A 19,060-nucleotide genomic window follows, 5' to 3' on the forward strand; every position below is an offset into this window, starting at 1 on the left:
TGATGACTCGAAGCAGCAGTTTCTGGGCAAGTGGTAGGAGAGAGGTCTAGATTTAGAAACTGTAATTGAGTGGGTTCACTGGTAACATTTCATGTATTTACTACTGGGGCTGTTTTACACTGGCTATAGAGAAAACATATTATTAGGAGAAAATGGGACAGGATTTTCTGTATTAGGTGCTAGTAATGAATTTTATTTTAGTACTTCTCACAATGGTGTTTATTTATACCACAAAAAAATACATATAGGGCATTTATTTTTGGCAACTTTCACAAAAATTGTGGTGATGGTTGCCTATGAAAATTTCCTGATGTGTCTATAAAGAATAGACCCCAGAAACTTCCTGGAAATAATCTGTTCCAGGTTCAACATAACTTTGATTTACAATGCAGTTTTGTACAGTTTTTAAAATGCAAATGTTAAAATATGGGACATTGGCCAGAATTTCACACTAGAAGTCTTATTAATGGATATACATATCAATGCAATGTTGCAAAATTTCCTAAATCTATATGTGTCAAGGCTGATTTATGTTAAGTAGGAGAAGTGTGAACCAACTTTAAGATATGATAAACTGAAAATGAACTATACAGAACTGTTTGGCTGCTTGGTACTAATAAAACTAGTTAAAAAATAATGATGTTTGCTATTCTTTATTGGGTTATTTTACCTTTGTTTAAAATAATTTAATATATTTTTCTTGATAAATTAGTTTATTAAAAATTGGCAATTAAAGAGCATTAAAGAAACGGTATCCTTTTATATTTTTCCCTTCTCATATACAATACAACCATTGTTAGAAATAGTTTTTCTTTTTTTTTATAAATAAATTTTTATTATAATGGGGTGACATCAATAAATCAGGGTACATATATTCAAAGAAAACATTTCCAGGTTATCTTGTCATTTAGTTCAGAAATAGTTTTTCTTAACATGTGATCTAGAATCTAATTTTTAGTTTATGCTTTATTTTCAGCTTTTTGCTTAGATTGTACCTGATATATTTTATTATTCTACTTTAAGAAATGTATCAACAGCAAGGTATAGTGATTTTTTTTGAAATTAGCAGCAACAGTAAAATAAAAAACTCATGAATTTCTTATAAACCTAACCTACCTGAAAAAACATTTCTTTATTAAATGTAATGTGTGCCTTTAACAGTACAGAGCAATCATTCTAGAGATCGATAATTAAATTACTACTTTATTTGAATCAAATTGGACTTAGAATTTTTTTCTGATGTTATCCAAAATAAGGCTCTATTCACCTAATTTTAATTTATTTAAATAAATACAAAAATCAAACGTTAAAGTTAACATTTTGTACTGTAAAGAGGGAAGATGTTAATCCAAAAGAGAAGTAATAGACTCACCTCTTCTCTTACCTCTAGGATCTTGAGACTGGTCGAACCCTGACCATTATTAGTCATGTTTCAAGTTTCTTCCCCTTACTTTCATTAAACTGGGTTATTTATGGATCTTCAAGTGAAATGGCTGAGCTTTCAGGGTAATTCTTGTTACTATTGACAACCAAAGCAGCCATGCAAGAAGAAAATGCTGTGGAAGAAAAGAAAAAAAAAACAACTTAATATTTTTTTTCCCCAAAGCGGGAGAAAAAAAGGGAATACACAGTATGTAAGAAACAGGTAAGTAAAGGTATATGGATTTAAAAACTTCCATCCCTGGTTACTAATTGATCAAAAGTTTTAATTTTTTTCAGATACTTTGTCCAACACTCATTTACATAAAAGGATACTGTCTCTTGGAACCAAAAATTAATATTCTGAAAATGAAAAATTGGATTGGAAGGTACAGTGTCACAAAAGGTCTGAAATATCTTAATTTAGAATTTTGACTGTGAAAGAATAGCACAACCTCAATTACTGGTTAATAATTTTGTTACAAAATGTTTTCTGATGACAAAATGGTGACTAAAATATTACTATTTTAAACATGTCCTAGATTTTGTTTTGTTTGTTTCAGAAAAGCACTGAATGTTGAATATGTGTAAGTCTCCGGGAATGTAACAAGTTGATAAATACCCAAGTCCCGCCTCCTTACTGAGAAAAGATCTGGAATTTCTTTTTTTGGACATTTGTTTTGCAGCTTTCTACGTCTTAAGGCAGAGAATAGCCAGGATAAGGTGCCCGCTCAAAGGTTAGATGAACATATTTCTTGAAATAATTTTGGCTAATATATGTCTTGAAAGGCATAACTTCACAAAATTAATCAATAAATCTTAACATTAGTTGTGGTTTTTGAGTTGCCTTTTTTGGGGGGAAAAACTGTTCCTTAGAGATGTGCTTATTCTGTTCATAATTATATACTAAGTTAATTTTATTTCAGTTATTACATTAAACTTTTCCCTTTCAGTTTGTAATTTCTTTCTCTTGTTTTACGAATCTAATAAATTGAACTCCATTCTAACCTAAAGGACAGTTTATATTTGTAATACTTAAAGAAGCAAATAAAAAAAAAAAGTTCACCAAATGAAATTACTAACACCAGCCTATCATTAACCTGAGGGAATTGTATTCATATTAATTCTTCATGGGATAATTCAGGTAAGAAATATTTTTATTGTATAAAAGATATAAGATGATATAATAGCACCTATGAGTATCCATGCTACTCTTTTTGGTATATAAAGGGCTCCTTGTTTAAAAGTAATTTTTAAAGTGAATAACAAATCACCCTAATGACACTCATGCAAAAATTTTGGTGAAATATTGGAAATTCTGTTTAATGAAATTGGTCTCAAAAAGACAATATACTTTATCCTGATAGATTAAAGAGAGCATTTTGTTAATAACATTTGAGAACAAAATTGATAGTGGTAGAACTAAAAGTTAAGGGATTTCTTCAGGGAGACATCTTATAATTACTAGTGAGTAGTTACCGAAGGACCGGGCGGAGCCGTGGCTGAGTTGGGGAAGCAGTGCGTGGAGGGAGGAGAGGGGCTTGGTTCCCAGCAGATCTAGCTGTACGACTTGTTCCTGTCACTCAGCAACCATCGGATACTACATGTTTTATTTAACTACATGTTCTGAGCCACAGTTTTCTACTTTTTAACCTACTTTGCAGATTGTTGCTGTCTGTGAATGCCTCGTACAGAACAGTTATTTGATCAATGTTAACTATTTTTAGCATGTGGTCAATATAGAGAACAGAAATACCAGGGTCCTGCATAGTATCCATAGTACATCAGGTTTTAAAATACACTTTGTTTACCCTGCCCATCTTTTGAAAAAAATCAATTGGAAGTAGAATATTTCTTAAATTATTCATTTCGAAAATGATATCCTTCATTGGATAGCAGTCTGTGCTTCTGAACCATGCCTTTCCTACTTCTCTGGTATTCGTTTGCAAACCTCAGAGTGGAGTCAAGTTTTGGCTACCTAAGCAAGGAAAAGTAACTAAAGGAACTAGAATTGAATTGTAGAATTACAAGTAGAGTTACTTACTATGGATTATTTGACACACACTTATTTGACAAACTAAAATTGCATTTAGAGTTCCTGTGATTTCTTCGACAAACATTTGAGAGCTTACTAGAGGCAAGGAGTTAAGGTAGGAGCTAGGAGTGCTACGGACATTGGTAAAACATGGACTCTTGCTTGCAGGGAGCTGATTTGGTAAGATGGTTGTCTCACTCCTTCCAGTATGCTAATATAGGAAAGAGTTGGGGATAAAGTGTTGAGGTTGTTCAGAGGAGGAATCACTTCCAACTGGAGAGGATCAAGGAAGATTAATATGCTTCATGGTGTTCAGTTGATTTATTTGTTCAACAGATATGTATTGAGTACTATTACCTGCCTGATCCTTGGCTAAACACTACAGATAACACATCAATAAGATGAAGCAGTGGGCATTTATGTCATTTTTGGTCAGCGTTGAAGGCCCAAAGCTGATGACAGTACTGATGCGAGGTGTGTTTCAATACCGATGTTCTGAGATAGGGTGCTGCAGGAGCATGTCCCGGGGGGTGTATCCCAGGCCAGGAGTGAAGGGCGGGTAGCCCAGCTAAATCCTGAGGGATGAGTAAGTCAAGTGAAGGACAACCTGGCCAGATAGAAAAATGCATTAAAACGTCAGAAGCCAGAGTGAGGGGCACATTCCAGGGAAGGTAAGAACTCGAGTCCAGCACCAGGGTGTGTGTTTGAAGGGCGTTGACGAGAGGAGCTGTGGCAGAGGTAGGGATGGGTGGACCCAGGGCAGGCCTGGGATGTCTTCATAACTAGACTATCCTTTGTCCCAAGTGGTAGAGCATTGTACAGCTTTTTTCTTTTTTTTTTTTCTTTCATTTTTCCGAAGCTGGAAACGGGGAGGCAGTCAGACAGACTCCCGCATGCGCCTGACCGGGATCCACCCGGCATGCCCACCAGGGGACGATGCTCTGCCCCTCTGGGGTGTCGCTCTGTCACATCCAGAGCCATTCTAGCTCCTGAGGCAGAGGCCACAGAGCCATCCTCAGCGCCCGGGCCATCTTTGCTCCAATGGAGCCTCAGCTGCGGGAGGGGAAGAGAGAGACAGAGAGGAAGGAGAGGGGGAGGGGTGGAGAAGCAGATGGGCGCTTCTCCTGTGTGCCCTGGCCGGGAATCGAACCTGGGGCTCCTGCACGCTAGGCCGACGTTCTACCGCTGAGCCAACCGGCCAGGGCTTGTACAGCTTTTAAGGAGGGGCATTAAATAATCAAAGTTATATTTCAGAGGTTATAAGCTGGTGCTAATGGGTCAGATCTGGCATATAGGTAGATTTGGTTTTGCTCATAGTGTTTTAAGATATTTTAAAATAGTTTTCAGAGGATATCAGGCCTTTTGAAAAAACAGTAGCTCTGCATTGCAGCAAGGAGTTGGACTAGAGTCACTTAACCGCTGCACCTTTGGAAAGGAACGCGTGCTTCGTTTTACCCTGTGGCTTGCTTCTTCAAGGCAGATGCTGGGCCTATAGGCATTTGAAGTTCTGGGACCCATTTCTGAATGTTTTCTTGAGTGGCAATTTAGAGTAGAGCCATTTGAGGCTCAGGGCCAGAGGCTGTAACAGTAAACCTGGTGAGAAATTAGGTTTTATTTTAAGCAGTAGTGGTGGGAACAGAAAGAAGGAAATGGACTGAGAGATACTAAAGAGAAAGGGTGGAGAGGCCTGCATCAGGATCTGGGCCTTGTGGACAGAGTGGCCTGGCTGCTGCTGCCAACTGTGTTTCTTGAGAAATTTACCTAAACTTTCTGAGCAATAACTTCTTTTTTTTCTTGCTAAAATGTAAGTAAAATGCCTATCTCGTAGGTTTTTTGTTTGTTTATGAGGCTCAAATGAGAAAATACTTACAAGGCATTTAGCTCAGTAACGGGCTCCTCTGTTCACGTTCGATAATATGGTGGCTGGTACTGGTGATGATGGTTGTGAGGCGTGAGGAAGATGGGATCAAGGATGATGTCCAAGTTTCTGGTGTTAACAAGTGAGAACACAGGAGAGACTACGGAAGATGATGGTGTTGGTGTTGGGTGTGGTATGTTGAAGTGCTCTGAGATGTGAAGTTGGGAGGTTGATGGGTGGTTGGGTTCTGGGGTCTGCAGCTCGGGTGAGATCTCAGCACTGCACGGGCTGTGATTTGATGATCTGTCCACCGCTGTCCTACTCAAGTCTTCCTTCCCCTCGGTCAACTCTGTCAGCCCTGATAATCGTCACAACTGCCCCACAGAGCACTGGCTCTGAACAGCATAGGCAGATTTGGGGAGAGCTAAATTACTATGTTACACTTTGGCTGAAATGTTATCTAATAGCTTTAGGTTATTGAAAAAAAAATCCTTTTAGTTTATGATTTTAGCTTCCAATGGAAAGAAATGAAATATTCAACATTTGTGTATATTAGGGCTGAAAAAAATCACCCTTTACAAATGTTTTATCTTTTTTTCCATGGATTTTTCTCTTTTCCACCACCATCACTGCTAATCCTAAGCAGATAATAAACTACAGGTGAATAATGGTTAGGAATGAATGACTACACTCTTGTTTTGAAGTTTGTATTCTTTCCTAACTGAAAATCGACCTGTTCGAGTCCTACCTCAGATGCCACTTCCTCCTGTCTGCCTTCCTGACTGTAGGGTAGGAAGTCTCCTCCCCTTTCTCTTCATTTAATTGTAACAGTTGCATGGAGTCTATCTCATGCTGCTTTATTTACAGTGTGGTATTGTGGAGCTGTATCATTTGTTCTGCTAGACCAGTGGTTCTCAACCTGTGGGTCGCGACCCCAGCGGGGTCGCCTAAAGCCATTGGAAAATACATACTGCGTATCAGGTATTTACATTCCAAATCATAACTGTAGCAAAATTACAGTTATGAAGTAGCCACCAAAATTATTTTTTGGTTTGGGGTCACCGCAACATGAGGAACTGTATTGCGGGGTCATGGCATTAGAAAGGTTGAGAACCACTGTGCTAGGCTGAGAGTGCCTGAAGCTGGGGACTGTGTCTTCCATGTCTTTATATCCAATGAGAAAGCTTCCGCAAGGCCTCATCCAGTTCATTCACTTTTGAAGGTGGAAGGACCATATACTTCTTTATAAGAGAGCTAAAAAAGATGAAGATGCAATCTTAATAAGCTAATTGTGCTTTCCAGAAAAGACAATTTATTGGGGAAATAAATATTTTATTTGTTTGCCTATATTATGGACTTATTACATATCATAGATCTTAACTCTTGATTAAGATTTGAGAGAGAAATAAATTTCCATGCTTGAAAACATGCAGAATGTAATCGGAATGTGTCATCTACTGTTTACAATTCATTGGTTGTTTGCAATTATGGGTAGACTCCTGATTCTCTGTAGATGAGACTCTTCAGGCAGACACCTGCCTTATCTTTGAAGGGCTGTTGTTTGCTATATGGACCCAGTCACAAACCCTCTGCTGCTTCATGCCTCTCTGCTCATTCTGAATAAAAGGCCCTTCACCCATCCACAAGGTGAATTCCTGCTCATCCTTTAAGATTGGGCTCATATTGCCCCTTGCAAGCCTTTCCTGACATTTTTCCTACTCCCACCCCTCTGTAGAGAAATTCCTTCTTCTGTATTCTTTTAAACACCTGTACACTTGCCATTTATCAGTCTTTGTCAAGAGAGTATGCACTCTTTCAGAGCTGGGACTATGTACTTAAAGAGCTCAAAGTTTGGTTAGAGAGCTAGATAAAAAAAACCTTGTGATAACACAGCATGGTATATGTATAGATGAATATAAACATATATAAATAATTTATGATAGAGGAATGCACAGAGGCTCATGAAAGCACTGAGTGAGGCGGGCTCCACACTCTGAATGCAGGGCTAAAGCAAATCTTGGAGATGGTAGTATTTAAGCTGAATATTGAAGCCTGTCTAGGTGTTAGTCTGGCAGACGGGAGAAGAATGACATTCCATGTTTAAGTATGAAGGTATTGGATTTCCATTTGTTGGTGTATTTGTAGATGTGATTGGAGATCAGCCTGGTGGGGAAGGCAGGAATCAGCTCACGAAATGCAGTGTTGAATGGCTTGTAAGACACTGATCTCATATGAGGAGCTAAGTGAACATGACAAAGAGTCATTGAGGACCAGGAGGAGAATGTCATGGTGAAGTCATAAGTTACCAGGTCCATCTCATAGCAGTGCAGATTTGTTGAGGTCCATAGTACTAGAAGCAGAAAAACCATTGTGCCATCATTTACTCCACCATTCCCATTCTCCTTTCTCTCTATCTCTCTCTTCTCCTCTCTCAACCAAGGCTCCATTGGAACAAAGTTGGCCCCGGGTGCTGAGGATGGCTCCATGCCTCTGCCTCAGGCACTAGAATGGCTCTGGTTGCAGCAGAGCAATGCCCTAGATGGGCAGAGCATTGCCCCCTAGTGGGCATGCCGGGTGGATCCCGGTCAGGCGCATGACCCTATCTGTCTGACTGCCTCCTCACTTCTAACTTTGGAAAAATAAAAAATAAAAAATAATAAATAAATAAATACATAATAAAATAAAATTGTATAGCATACTGAAAATTGCTTCACATCATATAAATCTATGCACAGTCACAAAATTATTCCATTTTAAAATAGTTAATAAATGGTTCTGCTCATATCACTGACTCTTTTAAACTTAGAGATTTTGGTTGCTAAAAAAAGTAATGATGGGCACATTAGAATTCTTCTGGCCTTTGGTGATGATTGCCCAGTAAACCTGCTCAAAATTAGGGCATCGGCCTTGGCCGGTTGGCTCAGTGGTAGAGCATCGGCCTGGCGTGCAGGAGTCCCGGGTTCAATTCCCGGTCAGGGCACACAGGAGAAGCGCCCATCTGCTTCTCCACCCCTCCCCCTCTCCTTCCTCTGTGTCTCTCTCTTCCCCTCCCGCAGCCGAGGCTCCATTGGAGCAAAGTTGGCCTGGGCACTGAGGATGGCTCTGTGGCCTCTGCCTCAGGAGCTAGAATGCCTCTGGTCCCAACAGAGCAACGCCCCAGAGGGGCAGAGCATCGCCCCCTGGTGGGCATGCCGGGTGGATCCTGGTCGGGCACATGCGGGAGTCTGTCTGACTGCCTCCCCGTTTCCAACTTCAGAAAAATACAACAACAACAAAAAAAATTAGAGCATCATCTCCTCAGCTGAAACACATACAATAATTTTAAACTAACAGGAATACTTTAATGTGCTTCTTTATATCCTAATGAATTTTTACATTATGAAACCAGATATCTAGTAAATTTGCTTTTCTGAGAAAAAAAAAATTTAGCACTACTTTTCTTCAGAAACCTTTTCTGACTCTTAAATCTATGTAAGGGATCACTTCTCTTATGCTTCCTTCCTGTGAAAGCTTCTCTCTCTCCTTACTGGGCTTACCTACTTGAGAATGAGGTTTCTTATTGCTTTTTACACCCCCAGTTCTTAATATAGGGTGTTAAACACTGGAGCTTTTCCTCTTAGTCATTCTTACCATTCTCATTATAGCTGGTGTTTTATTGAGCTCTTAGTATGAGACAGGTATTGTTCTAAGTAGTTCATTTGGATTTTTTCATTTAATCTTTTCAACCTATGAGTAAGTCATATGTACTATGCAGGTTTCCTATTTTTTAAGAAAAAAAAAAAAAACTTGGTGTGGTGAACACACAGTACAGATGAGGTGTTGTAGAATTGTGCACCTGAAACTTGTGTAAATTTGTTAACCATTGTCACTAAAAAAGGAAAACAATTCAGTGAAAAATGGGAAAAAGAAAGAAAATAAATAGTTGTGCTGGCAGCTTCACCTGGTTCAGCTTAGGGTCACCATTTCAGAGCAGAGAAGACAGGTGACCTGCACCATCACACATTTCCTAAGCGATAGGGGTAGGAGCTCAGCAGTCTAACTCCAGCACCTGCTCCTAAACTCTTCTCTAGAGTGCACTGATAAGTGAACAACAGCTCTCAAGTAATAGTACTTGTCAAGGTATGCATTTTATCCTACTTGTGTTTATAAATTTTTCTCATTTTTATATTTGAATATTTTCAAATTCACTGAAGAGTTGCAAGTATAGAATCAGTAAATACCTATACTTTTCATTTACAGTTTTAACTTATAACATATCTGTGTTTCTTCTGTCTCTATCAGAACCACTTGAAAGTAATTTGCAGACATAATGGCACTTCATGCCTAAATACTTCAACATACATCCCTGAGAACAAGGACATTTCTATGTAAACCACAATATCGTTATAACACTTAAGAATTAAGATAACATTGGTACACAAATATTATGTAACATACAGTCCATATTGAGATTGTCCCAATAATTAGTTTTACGATATTTTTTTTTCTCTGTGATTGAGAGACAAAGATCTTATGTTGCATTTTCTTGGTCTCCTTTAGTTCAGAACAGTTCTTTTTTTTTTTTCTTAAGTGAGAAGCAGAGAGGCAGAGAGACAGACTCCTGGATGAGCCCCGACCCCCAACCAGGATCTACCCATTTGGGGCCATCACTCTGTTGCTCAGCAACCGAGCTATTTTAGTGCCTGAAGTGAGGCCATGGGGCCATCCTCAGCTCCTGGAGCTAATTTGCTCCAACTGAGCCATGGATGCGGCAGGGGAAGAGAGCTCTAGTCAGAGAGAGAAAGAAGAGGAGGAAGGGTGGAGAAGTGGATCGTCGCTTCTTCTGTGTGCCCTGACCAGGAATTGAAGCCGGGAATGATACACGCCCCACCGACACTACCACTGAGCCAACTGGCCAGGGCCAGTTTAGAACAATTCTACCACTTTTTTTTCCCCCTGACATTGCCATTTTGAAGAGTCCCACATAGAATGTTTCACAGTCTAAATTTGTCTATGGAAAATCATTCGATTCAAGTGAAACCTTTTTTGTAAGAATATGATATAGGTGATCATATGTTATGACATTCCATTGCACAGGTCAGTCTATTCCATTATTGGTGATGTTAATTGTTTGACCACTTGATTAAGGTTCTGTCCATCAGATATTTCCGCTTAGAGGCACTTTCTTCTTTTTATTATTAGTAAACTTTGGGGTGATATATTAAAACTGAGTATCTGGTTCTCCAATAAACTTCCAACCAGTGAATGTTTTAATACCTATGGGTAATTTTTGCTCAAATTAATTATTTCAATGGTGGTTGTAAAATTATGTCTTTCAAATTCTATCGTTCCTTCTATGTGTTCACTGGCATCCTTCTGTAAAGAGGAGCTCTGCCCTCTTTTTTTAATTACTATGGGTAGATCCATGGAATCTTTTATTATTTAATTGTTATGAATTACTCTCTTTCTTGGTGCTCAAATTATCCCAAATTTGGCCAATGGGAACAACACCAAGTCCGCTCCTATGACCTTTTCACGTTTTCATTATTCTTTGAATACATCCTTCCTTTTGGTCACAGCAAAAATTTTTAGCCTCCCCGCCCCAGTCCTGATTCCTTCCACTGTGAAACAGTATTTATTATAGAAACAAAGATCTGGGTGCCAAGTATGCTCAGTGATACTGTTACCTAACTTAAACAAATAAAACCTACTTCACACTCCCAGATAAACAGTAACATTTTCTTATGTGTTCTTAAAGTCTCATTTGGCATTAATCTAAATTCCACTCATATCACAATGGAAACAGAAAAAATATTAAATTCCTATTAAACTGAAAATGAGGACACTTCAGAAAAAGATCTTTCAGTGGAAAGTGATAGTGCTTAATTATGATAACTACACATTGGTTTGAGTGATACAGGCACGTATTTCTTCGGGCTCCTTCAGGAATTAAAGGGTAAATAGTGAGAGCTCAAGTGTGTCTGATTTGGATGTTCCCAAACACAAAGATAAAATGTTATTGTCAGACTACTCTTAGAAGACAAATATTATATAGACCAGAAACTGATTTACTTTAATTTCCTGCTCTAGAATATCAATCAGTGGGTTGACTTAATATTTGACTATCATTCAAAAATAGTTTAAGTTCTTAATAAAAATAATTTTAAATAAAGTGTAACAGCGAAAATAAGTCATAAATGTAGTAATACCTCAGAAGAGATAGCAATTATATACTTCATTATTGGTTTGGTACAAAATAAGAAGGGGATAAAGATTATTATATTTTGAAATATTCTGACAGGGTGATTTTAATTTTCTTAAATTATAGATTGTGTTCTTAACGGCAGCTTTTCCTTCCTGAAAATGGAACTTAAATACCTTTATGCCTTTAATTACTGTTCACATTCTCTACCCCTGTTATCCTTTGCTGCTCCACGTTTTACTGTAATCTCACTCTCCTCCGTTCTAAGCCACTGAGATTGCTAAATTTCAGTGCCTTTATCTGAACTAGTGGGTTGACCATGGACCTGAGATAAATTTTTACTGACATTAGGCAAGTTATTTAACCTTCTGTGTTTTCACTCATCTGCTAGTAAAATGAGAATGTCGGTCTCCTGCTTTACATGGATAGTGTGAAGATAAATTGAATCAGTCATATAAAATGAGTTTTAGTTCTCTATTCATGAGAGCATTTAATGGATAATATTTTATACCGATAACAATCAGAGGCAGTCTTATTTCAGTTTATACTGCAGCAGAAATTTAGATTTGAAAATAGGATAACCAGCACCAGAATACAGGGTAGTAGGCGAGCTGGAGACCTGTTTTCCTGGGGAGATTTTAGAATCTGTAGGATTCTTTCCTCTGGATTTTGATATACCCTTTCCCGAGGAGCCCTGTAAATTCTGCCTCCACCCCTTCCAGGTCCCATTAATGCAGCAAGGTGTTTTATGGTTCTTTTAGCAACATTCTCTCTTCTCAGGTCAATTGCTCTTTGAAAAAGATACTTCTTGTTGTATGCTTCTATTTGCCTCAGACGAGTTTGTCCCTATCCTGAGTTCTCTCAGACTTGTTAGAGGTAATAAGAGCTCTCTGAAATCTCCCAGTTTTGTAGCCATTCATTCTTCTATCCTGCCCTTGCATGCTTTTGTGTCACCTTTGTTTCTAAATTACATACCCTGGAGGACAAGGTTCTTTGTTCTGATTTTAGTGGTGCCATGTATGAATAGCAACATGATGTAGATTGCAAGAATTACAAGTGATTCTTGGGACTCTAAAGACAATCTTATTCCCAGTAAGAAAATCCTTCTTAAGTTACTAACAACACCTGAGGTCATTGGCTTTTAAAACCCTGTTGCTTTCCAGAGCCATCATCTGCTTGGACATCTGAGCATATCTTTATTTATTCAGATGTTGTCACTTGACTTCAAGTGTGATTAGTTTCCATAAGAAATAATATATAGAACTGATGTGGGAGCTTAAAATTCTCCTAATTTAGGCCCTGGCCGGTTGGCTCAGCAGTAGAGCGTCGACCTGGCCTGCGGGGGACCTGGGTTCGATTCCCGGCCAGGGCACATAGGAGAAGCGCCCATTTGCTTCTCCACCCCCCCCTTCCTCTCTGTCTCTCTCTTCCCCTCCCGCAGCCAAGGCTCCATTGGAGCAAAGATGGCCCGGGCGCTGGGGATGGCTCCTTGGCCTCTGCCCCAGGCGCTAGAGTGGCTCTGGTCGCGGCAGAGCGACGCCCCGGAGGGGCAGAGCGACGCCCCGGAGGGGCAGAGCATCGCCCCCTGGTGGGCAGAGCTTCGCCCCTGGTGGGCTTGCCGGGTGGATCCTGGTCGGGCGCATGCAGGAGTCTGTCTGACTGTCTCTCCCCGTTTCCAGCTTCAGAAAAATACAAAAAAAATAAAAAATAAAATAAAATAAAATAATTCTCCTAATTTATTTGATAACTCACCACTTAAATTAGCATCAGAAAGCATTGTCCAACTCTCAGGACCCCTGTTATATCCATTAGGATGAATTTTTAGGAGTAAGTTTTATTAAATTGCAAACCAAAGAGGCCTGGACATGCGACATTAAAGAGCTGTGTTTGCTTTGCCAGTTGACACTTGTTTCTTTTTCTAGTTATAATGTCTTAGAGGTTATTTTATGGGCACATTAGAGATTATGCTTCAGGAATGTTAGAGAGTAAATTTTGGGTGTGATTTTTCCCATTTCAGTTTAATTCTGGTATTTGATTTTGAGGTAAAAAATCTGTCATTCATTGACTGACTGGTTTCTACCTGACTTGTACTTACGCAACTGCTAAACCTATGTGGCTGCCAGGAGACAATGGACCATCAAATATGGCCCAGGATTCTTGTCCCCAATCAGTGTGTAGGTCAGAGAAGCAATGCTGCATTTTCTGATTAACTGTAGCAACAGCAGATACATATTTTTTTCTTCCAAATCAAATGTATTTTCTATTTTTGATGTTTTTAGATTATTCTAAAATGGACCACTAGAAGGGACACTTAATTCCCCCCTCCCCCCCGGCCTGATAGTCTAATAGGTTTTAAAGGCCGGTCTGTGCTGGCTAGCTACTGAGAGCTCGCATAAAGTAGAGTAGGTTATCAGAAGGTGGGCCAGTTTACACAGAAGTTGGGACTCATTTTTCTCTAGTCTCAATATGGATATGTATTTTCTAATCTAATTCTTTAGATATAGAAATGAAGTTTTTTATATACTTCTATAATTTTATGGTATTATAGGTATAAAATAAATTTGACAATGTCTAATATTTCTTCACTAGGACCAGCTCATAACATTTCTGTGCTGAGAGTGTATCCAGAGAAAACATGTGCTGGCTTCTTAACAAACACATATTGATTCTCGATTCTACAGCCTTGGGCTCAAGCATAGTCAGTTAGAAATCGTGAACAGTGACACAAGGACAGCACCCCAGATTGCGAGGATGGCAGTTTAGACTTAGTACTATGAGATTTTGTTCTGCCCTCTTTTTTATTCTGAGGATTACCTTATGGTGACAAGGTGACCTCTGGGGTTCACGATGACTTCTATATTCTAGGCAAGAAGCCTTTGGAAGCACAGTTGCCAGGACCTTTTCAAGTAGCATTGCAGATGCCCCACCCAGTAACTTCTGTTCACACACAATTGGCCAGAATTTAGTCACTAGGCTACTCATATCTGCCATGGAGGATAAGGAATGTAGTTTCCATTGCTAATGCATATCCTGCATGTGTGTGTGTGTGCGCGTTCACGCGCGCGCGCACACACACACACACACACACACACACACAAAATTCTAGTTTAAAGAAGAGAGAAAAACAGATACTGGTAAGCACCCAGCAGTTTCTGCCTTTTATGATCTGCCTAGTCTGTCTTTTGATCTCACCTGCTGTTACAAGCACCACAACACTCAGCACTCACTGAGAACCTTCTTCCGCATCCTTCCTTCTGCTTTCTGTTCTCAAAGGCTTTGTCTCTGCTCACAGTGTATCTGCCTCTTACCTCTAAGGCATTGCTCAGATTACATTTGCTACGGAGGCTTGCCAGGACCTGAGGTCAGTGGTCAGCTATCTGCCCCTCCCCTTACCTCTTATCTCACCTCTTTATCTCAGCACTTGTTAAGTTTTGACCAATATATTAGGGTTTCATGGTTAATTTTTTATATCCTCTGTGACTCTCATTTTGCCCACACTTGGCTACCAATTGAATACATTAAATATAACAAATGTTCAATAGATATTTATTGAAGTCCATTGCAGACATAATGCCAGCAAGATAATAGGAGACAGTAATTTTGTACACCATTTTTAAGAGTGTTTTCTTTTTTTAAGAGATAGAACCCGTTCTTTTAAACACAAGTAGTATTCTATCCGATTTAGTAGCTGTTCCCTAATAAATAGGACATTGGTTACCTCAGTGAACAGTCTGTTGGGTGGATGTGCAAACAGCAGTTTGAAAGTACTGACTCTCTAAACATGTAGGAAACTTTAACAGGCTTGGCCTCTTGGAATGTATGCATTTGATGTGCCCAAGATTAGGGCGCTCCAGTGAGAACAAACAAGGAGAAAGGGAGGGGGCAATAAAAACTTTTGTCCCTATGAAGTACCTGAAAGCACTAAAAATGGATATTCATCATGCAGGTCAGGGGGTCGAAAGGCAAAAGGGCCTCAGGGCCTTGGGCTGAATTATTGTATAAAGTGTCCTTTTCCAAATAAGCTTTTTCCTGTATTTAACATACTTTCTAAGCTACTTTTTCATGTGTTTGAAAACATTTTCAAATTCTTTTTCATTCGGGAGGTGAGTTACCTTGACTTACATTTACTGATTTAGAAGTATTTACTCCTTTGTTCTTTTTAAAAATGACAGTCTGGGTGCCTCCGTGTTACTTGATTTATTCAGGTTGTATTTATATATAATATTTAAGATTTATAGAACATCACTTTTTAAAATTTGAAACAATTATTTTTAACTTGCATTTCTTGATGATGGGACCAGAAAATTACATTTAAAAATGGCTATTTCTGGGACTTGTCTTAAAAACTGCATCTAAACCATCTACCAGGTACATAATTGACTGATAAAGAATATTGAAAGACATTCCTAGATAGTTCATTTCTTCTTACAGTTGTGAAAAAGATTGCTTCCGTTTCAATTTCATTCATGTTTAAAAATCAGATTTTAGAATTTTCTAAGCACATTTCTCTACTATTTATACTTCTACTCTTCTCATCCTATATTTCCTTAAGCTTTTAAATTAAATAGCTGCTGAGCAGCCCTGCCTAAGGATTAGAAGGGGTCCAGGGTCCAGCCAGAGTGACAAGTAGGCAGCAGGAAAGGCCTGAAAGGAAAATAAGCCCGTGGAGTCCAGGTGAGGGAAGGGTTAGTGAGAATCGAGTGAAGAAATGTAGAAAACACCAACCAGAAAACAAGCAAAAACATGCACCTCAGCTTCACGAGAATATTAGAGGTTTGAAGGAGATAATACTTGAGAATTGTCAGAAGCTGGGAGCGTATCCCAGAATAGAGAACAGCCTGGGCCAGTGTGGGAAGGAACAGTCTCAGGGACTTGAGAACTCAGGGTCACCATCGACCCTGTTCCCTTGGGTCTTCAAGACCTGCCAGCTCTTCACTCAGTAGCTACTGAAGCCCATCTCTTCTTCCTGTTGCAAAAATAGATTATGCCTTCTTCATGTCACCTAGACACTTTCTAGTCCTTTCTACATATAATTACTAGGCTGATATTCCCAGAGTGTTGACTTTTATCACTTAATTCTACTGATGGTGATAAACTTTCCATTTCCTATAGATAAAGTATATTTTCCAGTCTGAAATTGAGGGAACATTATCACCTAATACCACTCACCTGATACTTCTCCCTCTTCTAACAGCTTTTCCCCTTTGTTTTAGCTTGGCAAGCATCCTCAGTGTCTCCTAAATAAATGATGGTCTATTTGGCTGCACAGCTCTCCTGACCTTGGGCAGCCTTCTCCCTCTTCTGTCTACTCGTGCTTCAAGATCCAACTCAAGTCTCTTCTGCAGGGCTTTCTGTGCAGATCTATGTGGAGGTGCTTGTGTGATTTCTTCACAGATTTCACATGTGTCACTTATTTTGCTCATAAATAAATATAGCCTTGAATTAAAACAATGTGCTTGTTTTGTCTCTCTAGACTGTAAGGTCTTTGGCACCAGTGAACACACTATACAATGATTTTTCACCTATTTTAGTGTCTGGCATAGTACCGTGCACATATTTGGTACAGAGCAAGTTTCTGAATCTGGCACCATCATAGTTGGGCTAGATTATTTGTTTGTGAGTGTGTGTGGGGGTGCAGTCTGAGCATGGCAGGGTGCTTAGCACTATCCCTGTAGTCTATTAGATGCCAGAAGCACCCTTTCCCCAATGTGTCAGCCAAAATGTCTCTATTTCTGCCAAGTGTCCCAGAGTGGGGAAAAATGCCCCTAGCTGAGAATCACAGGTATTGAGTAAACAAAAAATTATAAGCAGTATCTTGGCAGGAATCAAAGACTGAAAAGATTTAAATGGTGATTTTATATCAATTTGGGGTCTTGAGGGAAGACAGACTGAGTTGATAGAAGATCATAAATGTAAAATAGTTTTTTCTATTTACTGTGATAGACCATAGAAAAGCCATTATAGGTTGATGAGCAGTTACGATGCACCGAAGGTTGAGAAAGAGCAAGATGATAGAGGTATTCTTAAGTTGAGATTCCAAAAATATTGAGTTTTAGTGTTTAGTTTATTTTGAACCATTGTATATTTAGAAATAGTGTTTCCAATAAAATAGTATTTTATTACCCTGGCCGGTTAGCTCAGTGGTAGAGCATCTGGTTGTTTGGGCTCAATTCCCACTCAGGGCACACAGGAAAAGCGCCCATCTGCTTTTCTACCCCTCCCCTCTCATTTTTGTCTTTCTCTCTCTCTCTCTCTCTCTCCCTCCTCCTCCTCCTCCTCCTCTCCTTCAGTCATCGCTCGATTTGAGTGAGTTGGCCCTACGTGCTAAAGATGGCTTCATAGCCTCTGCCTCAGGTGCTAAAAAATGGCTCCAGTTACAAGGGAGCAAGGGCCCCAGATGGGCAGAGCATTGCCCCCTACTGGGCTTGCCAAGTGGATTCTGGTCAGGGCCCATGCACGAGTCTGTCTCTCTGCCTCCCTTCCTCTCACTAAAAAAAGTATTTTATTATTTAATTGGGAATTTATGTGGATTAAGAATAACTTTGTAAAGTGTAATTTGAGAGAATGAGTTTGAAATGATAAGTACAGGTTATTTTACAGTCATAACTATTGATAAATAGCGATTGTATTTATGTGTCATTTTACATATTGTTCTATTAGAGTATTGCCCTCAAATTTAGGAAATTTTCCAGCGTGAAGTGATACACACACATATCTAACACGTGTGTGTGAGTGTGTAGTCAATGCTTACCACTCCAGAACACAGTTATTTTGTATATTTCTGCTACTCTTTGAACCATTCTTAGTTTTTTAAATTATTAAGCTAGTACATGATGTAGATACTATATGGTTGATGTTCTACTGACCTAGAAATAATGCATGCTGTTCTCTTTTCACAGCTGTGTGCCAACCACAGTGCAAACACGGTGACTGTATCGGACCAAACAAGTGCAAGTGCCACCATGGATATGCCGGGAAAACCTGCAGTCAAGGTGGGAAATAGTGTGCTACAGTACACAATCCTAAACCCTCGCTAGTCCAGCCTGGTGTAAAACGTTAAGTTCTCATGCCCACACACTTTTCCATGACTATTATTCTATATAACTGAGCTACTGTTTGCTGAAAGATAAAAATATCACGATGGTAAATGTTTAAAATTTATTTAATTGAAGGGCAACTAATAAAATGACATTTTATTCACTGCTGATAAATAAAATGCATGTGAAAAAGAGAGTTGCAGCATCAGTTATTGTTGAAGCTTTATATTCTGCTACTCCCTATTCTTCCTCTAACTGGTGGGGAAGCCTTCGCAAATTGTTAGGCTCTGTGGACCCAATGAGATGAAAGCACCTTAATATTCAAAGTCAGGTAGGAAGTTTAATTTGAAATTTTGAAATCCCTCAAACTCTGAGCTCTTCAATTTCGTAAATAAATACCCTTTATCTGTTGACCAGTTTGCAATGTTCCTCTGAGAAATAAAGATTTTGATTAACTTAGCAAGTTACTTTTAATTGTCATCAGTTGCTTATAAAGACAAACATCTATTTAGCACTAATACTAATAGTAG

At 39.1% G+C, this 19,060-nt stretch overlaps 1 protein-coding gene across 4 annotated transcripts in view; it reads left to right on the forward strand.

The window, feature by feature from the left end:
- Positions 1 to 19,060, forward strand: part of NPNT (nephronectin) — an 81,178-nt gene that overhangs the window by 17,249 nt on the left and 44,869 nt on the right. For 2 of the 4 annotated variants that reach the window (XM_066385018.1, XM_066385020.1), the window contains exons 3-4: positions 2,106 to 2,156; positions 18,393 to 18,485. In XM_066385018.1, coding sequence (XP_066241115.1) covers positions 2,106 to 2,156; positions 18,393 to 18,485 — 144 coding nt within the window. The remainder of the gene's footprint in view (positions 1 to 2,105; positions 2,157 to 18,392; positions 18,486 to 19,060) is intronic. The other 2 variants (XM_066385019.1, XM_066385021.1) reach the window with 1 other exon arrangement.

This window comes from Saccopteryx leptura, chromosome 5 (genome assembly GCF_036850995.1).
Source record: "Saccopteryx leptura isolate mSacLep1 chromosome 5, mSacLep1_pri_phased_curated, whole genome shotgun sequence".
Taxonomy (NCBI): Eukaryota; Metazoa; Chordata; class Mammalia; order Chiroptera; family Emballonuridae; genus Saccopteryx; species Saccopteryx leptura.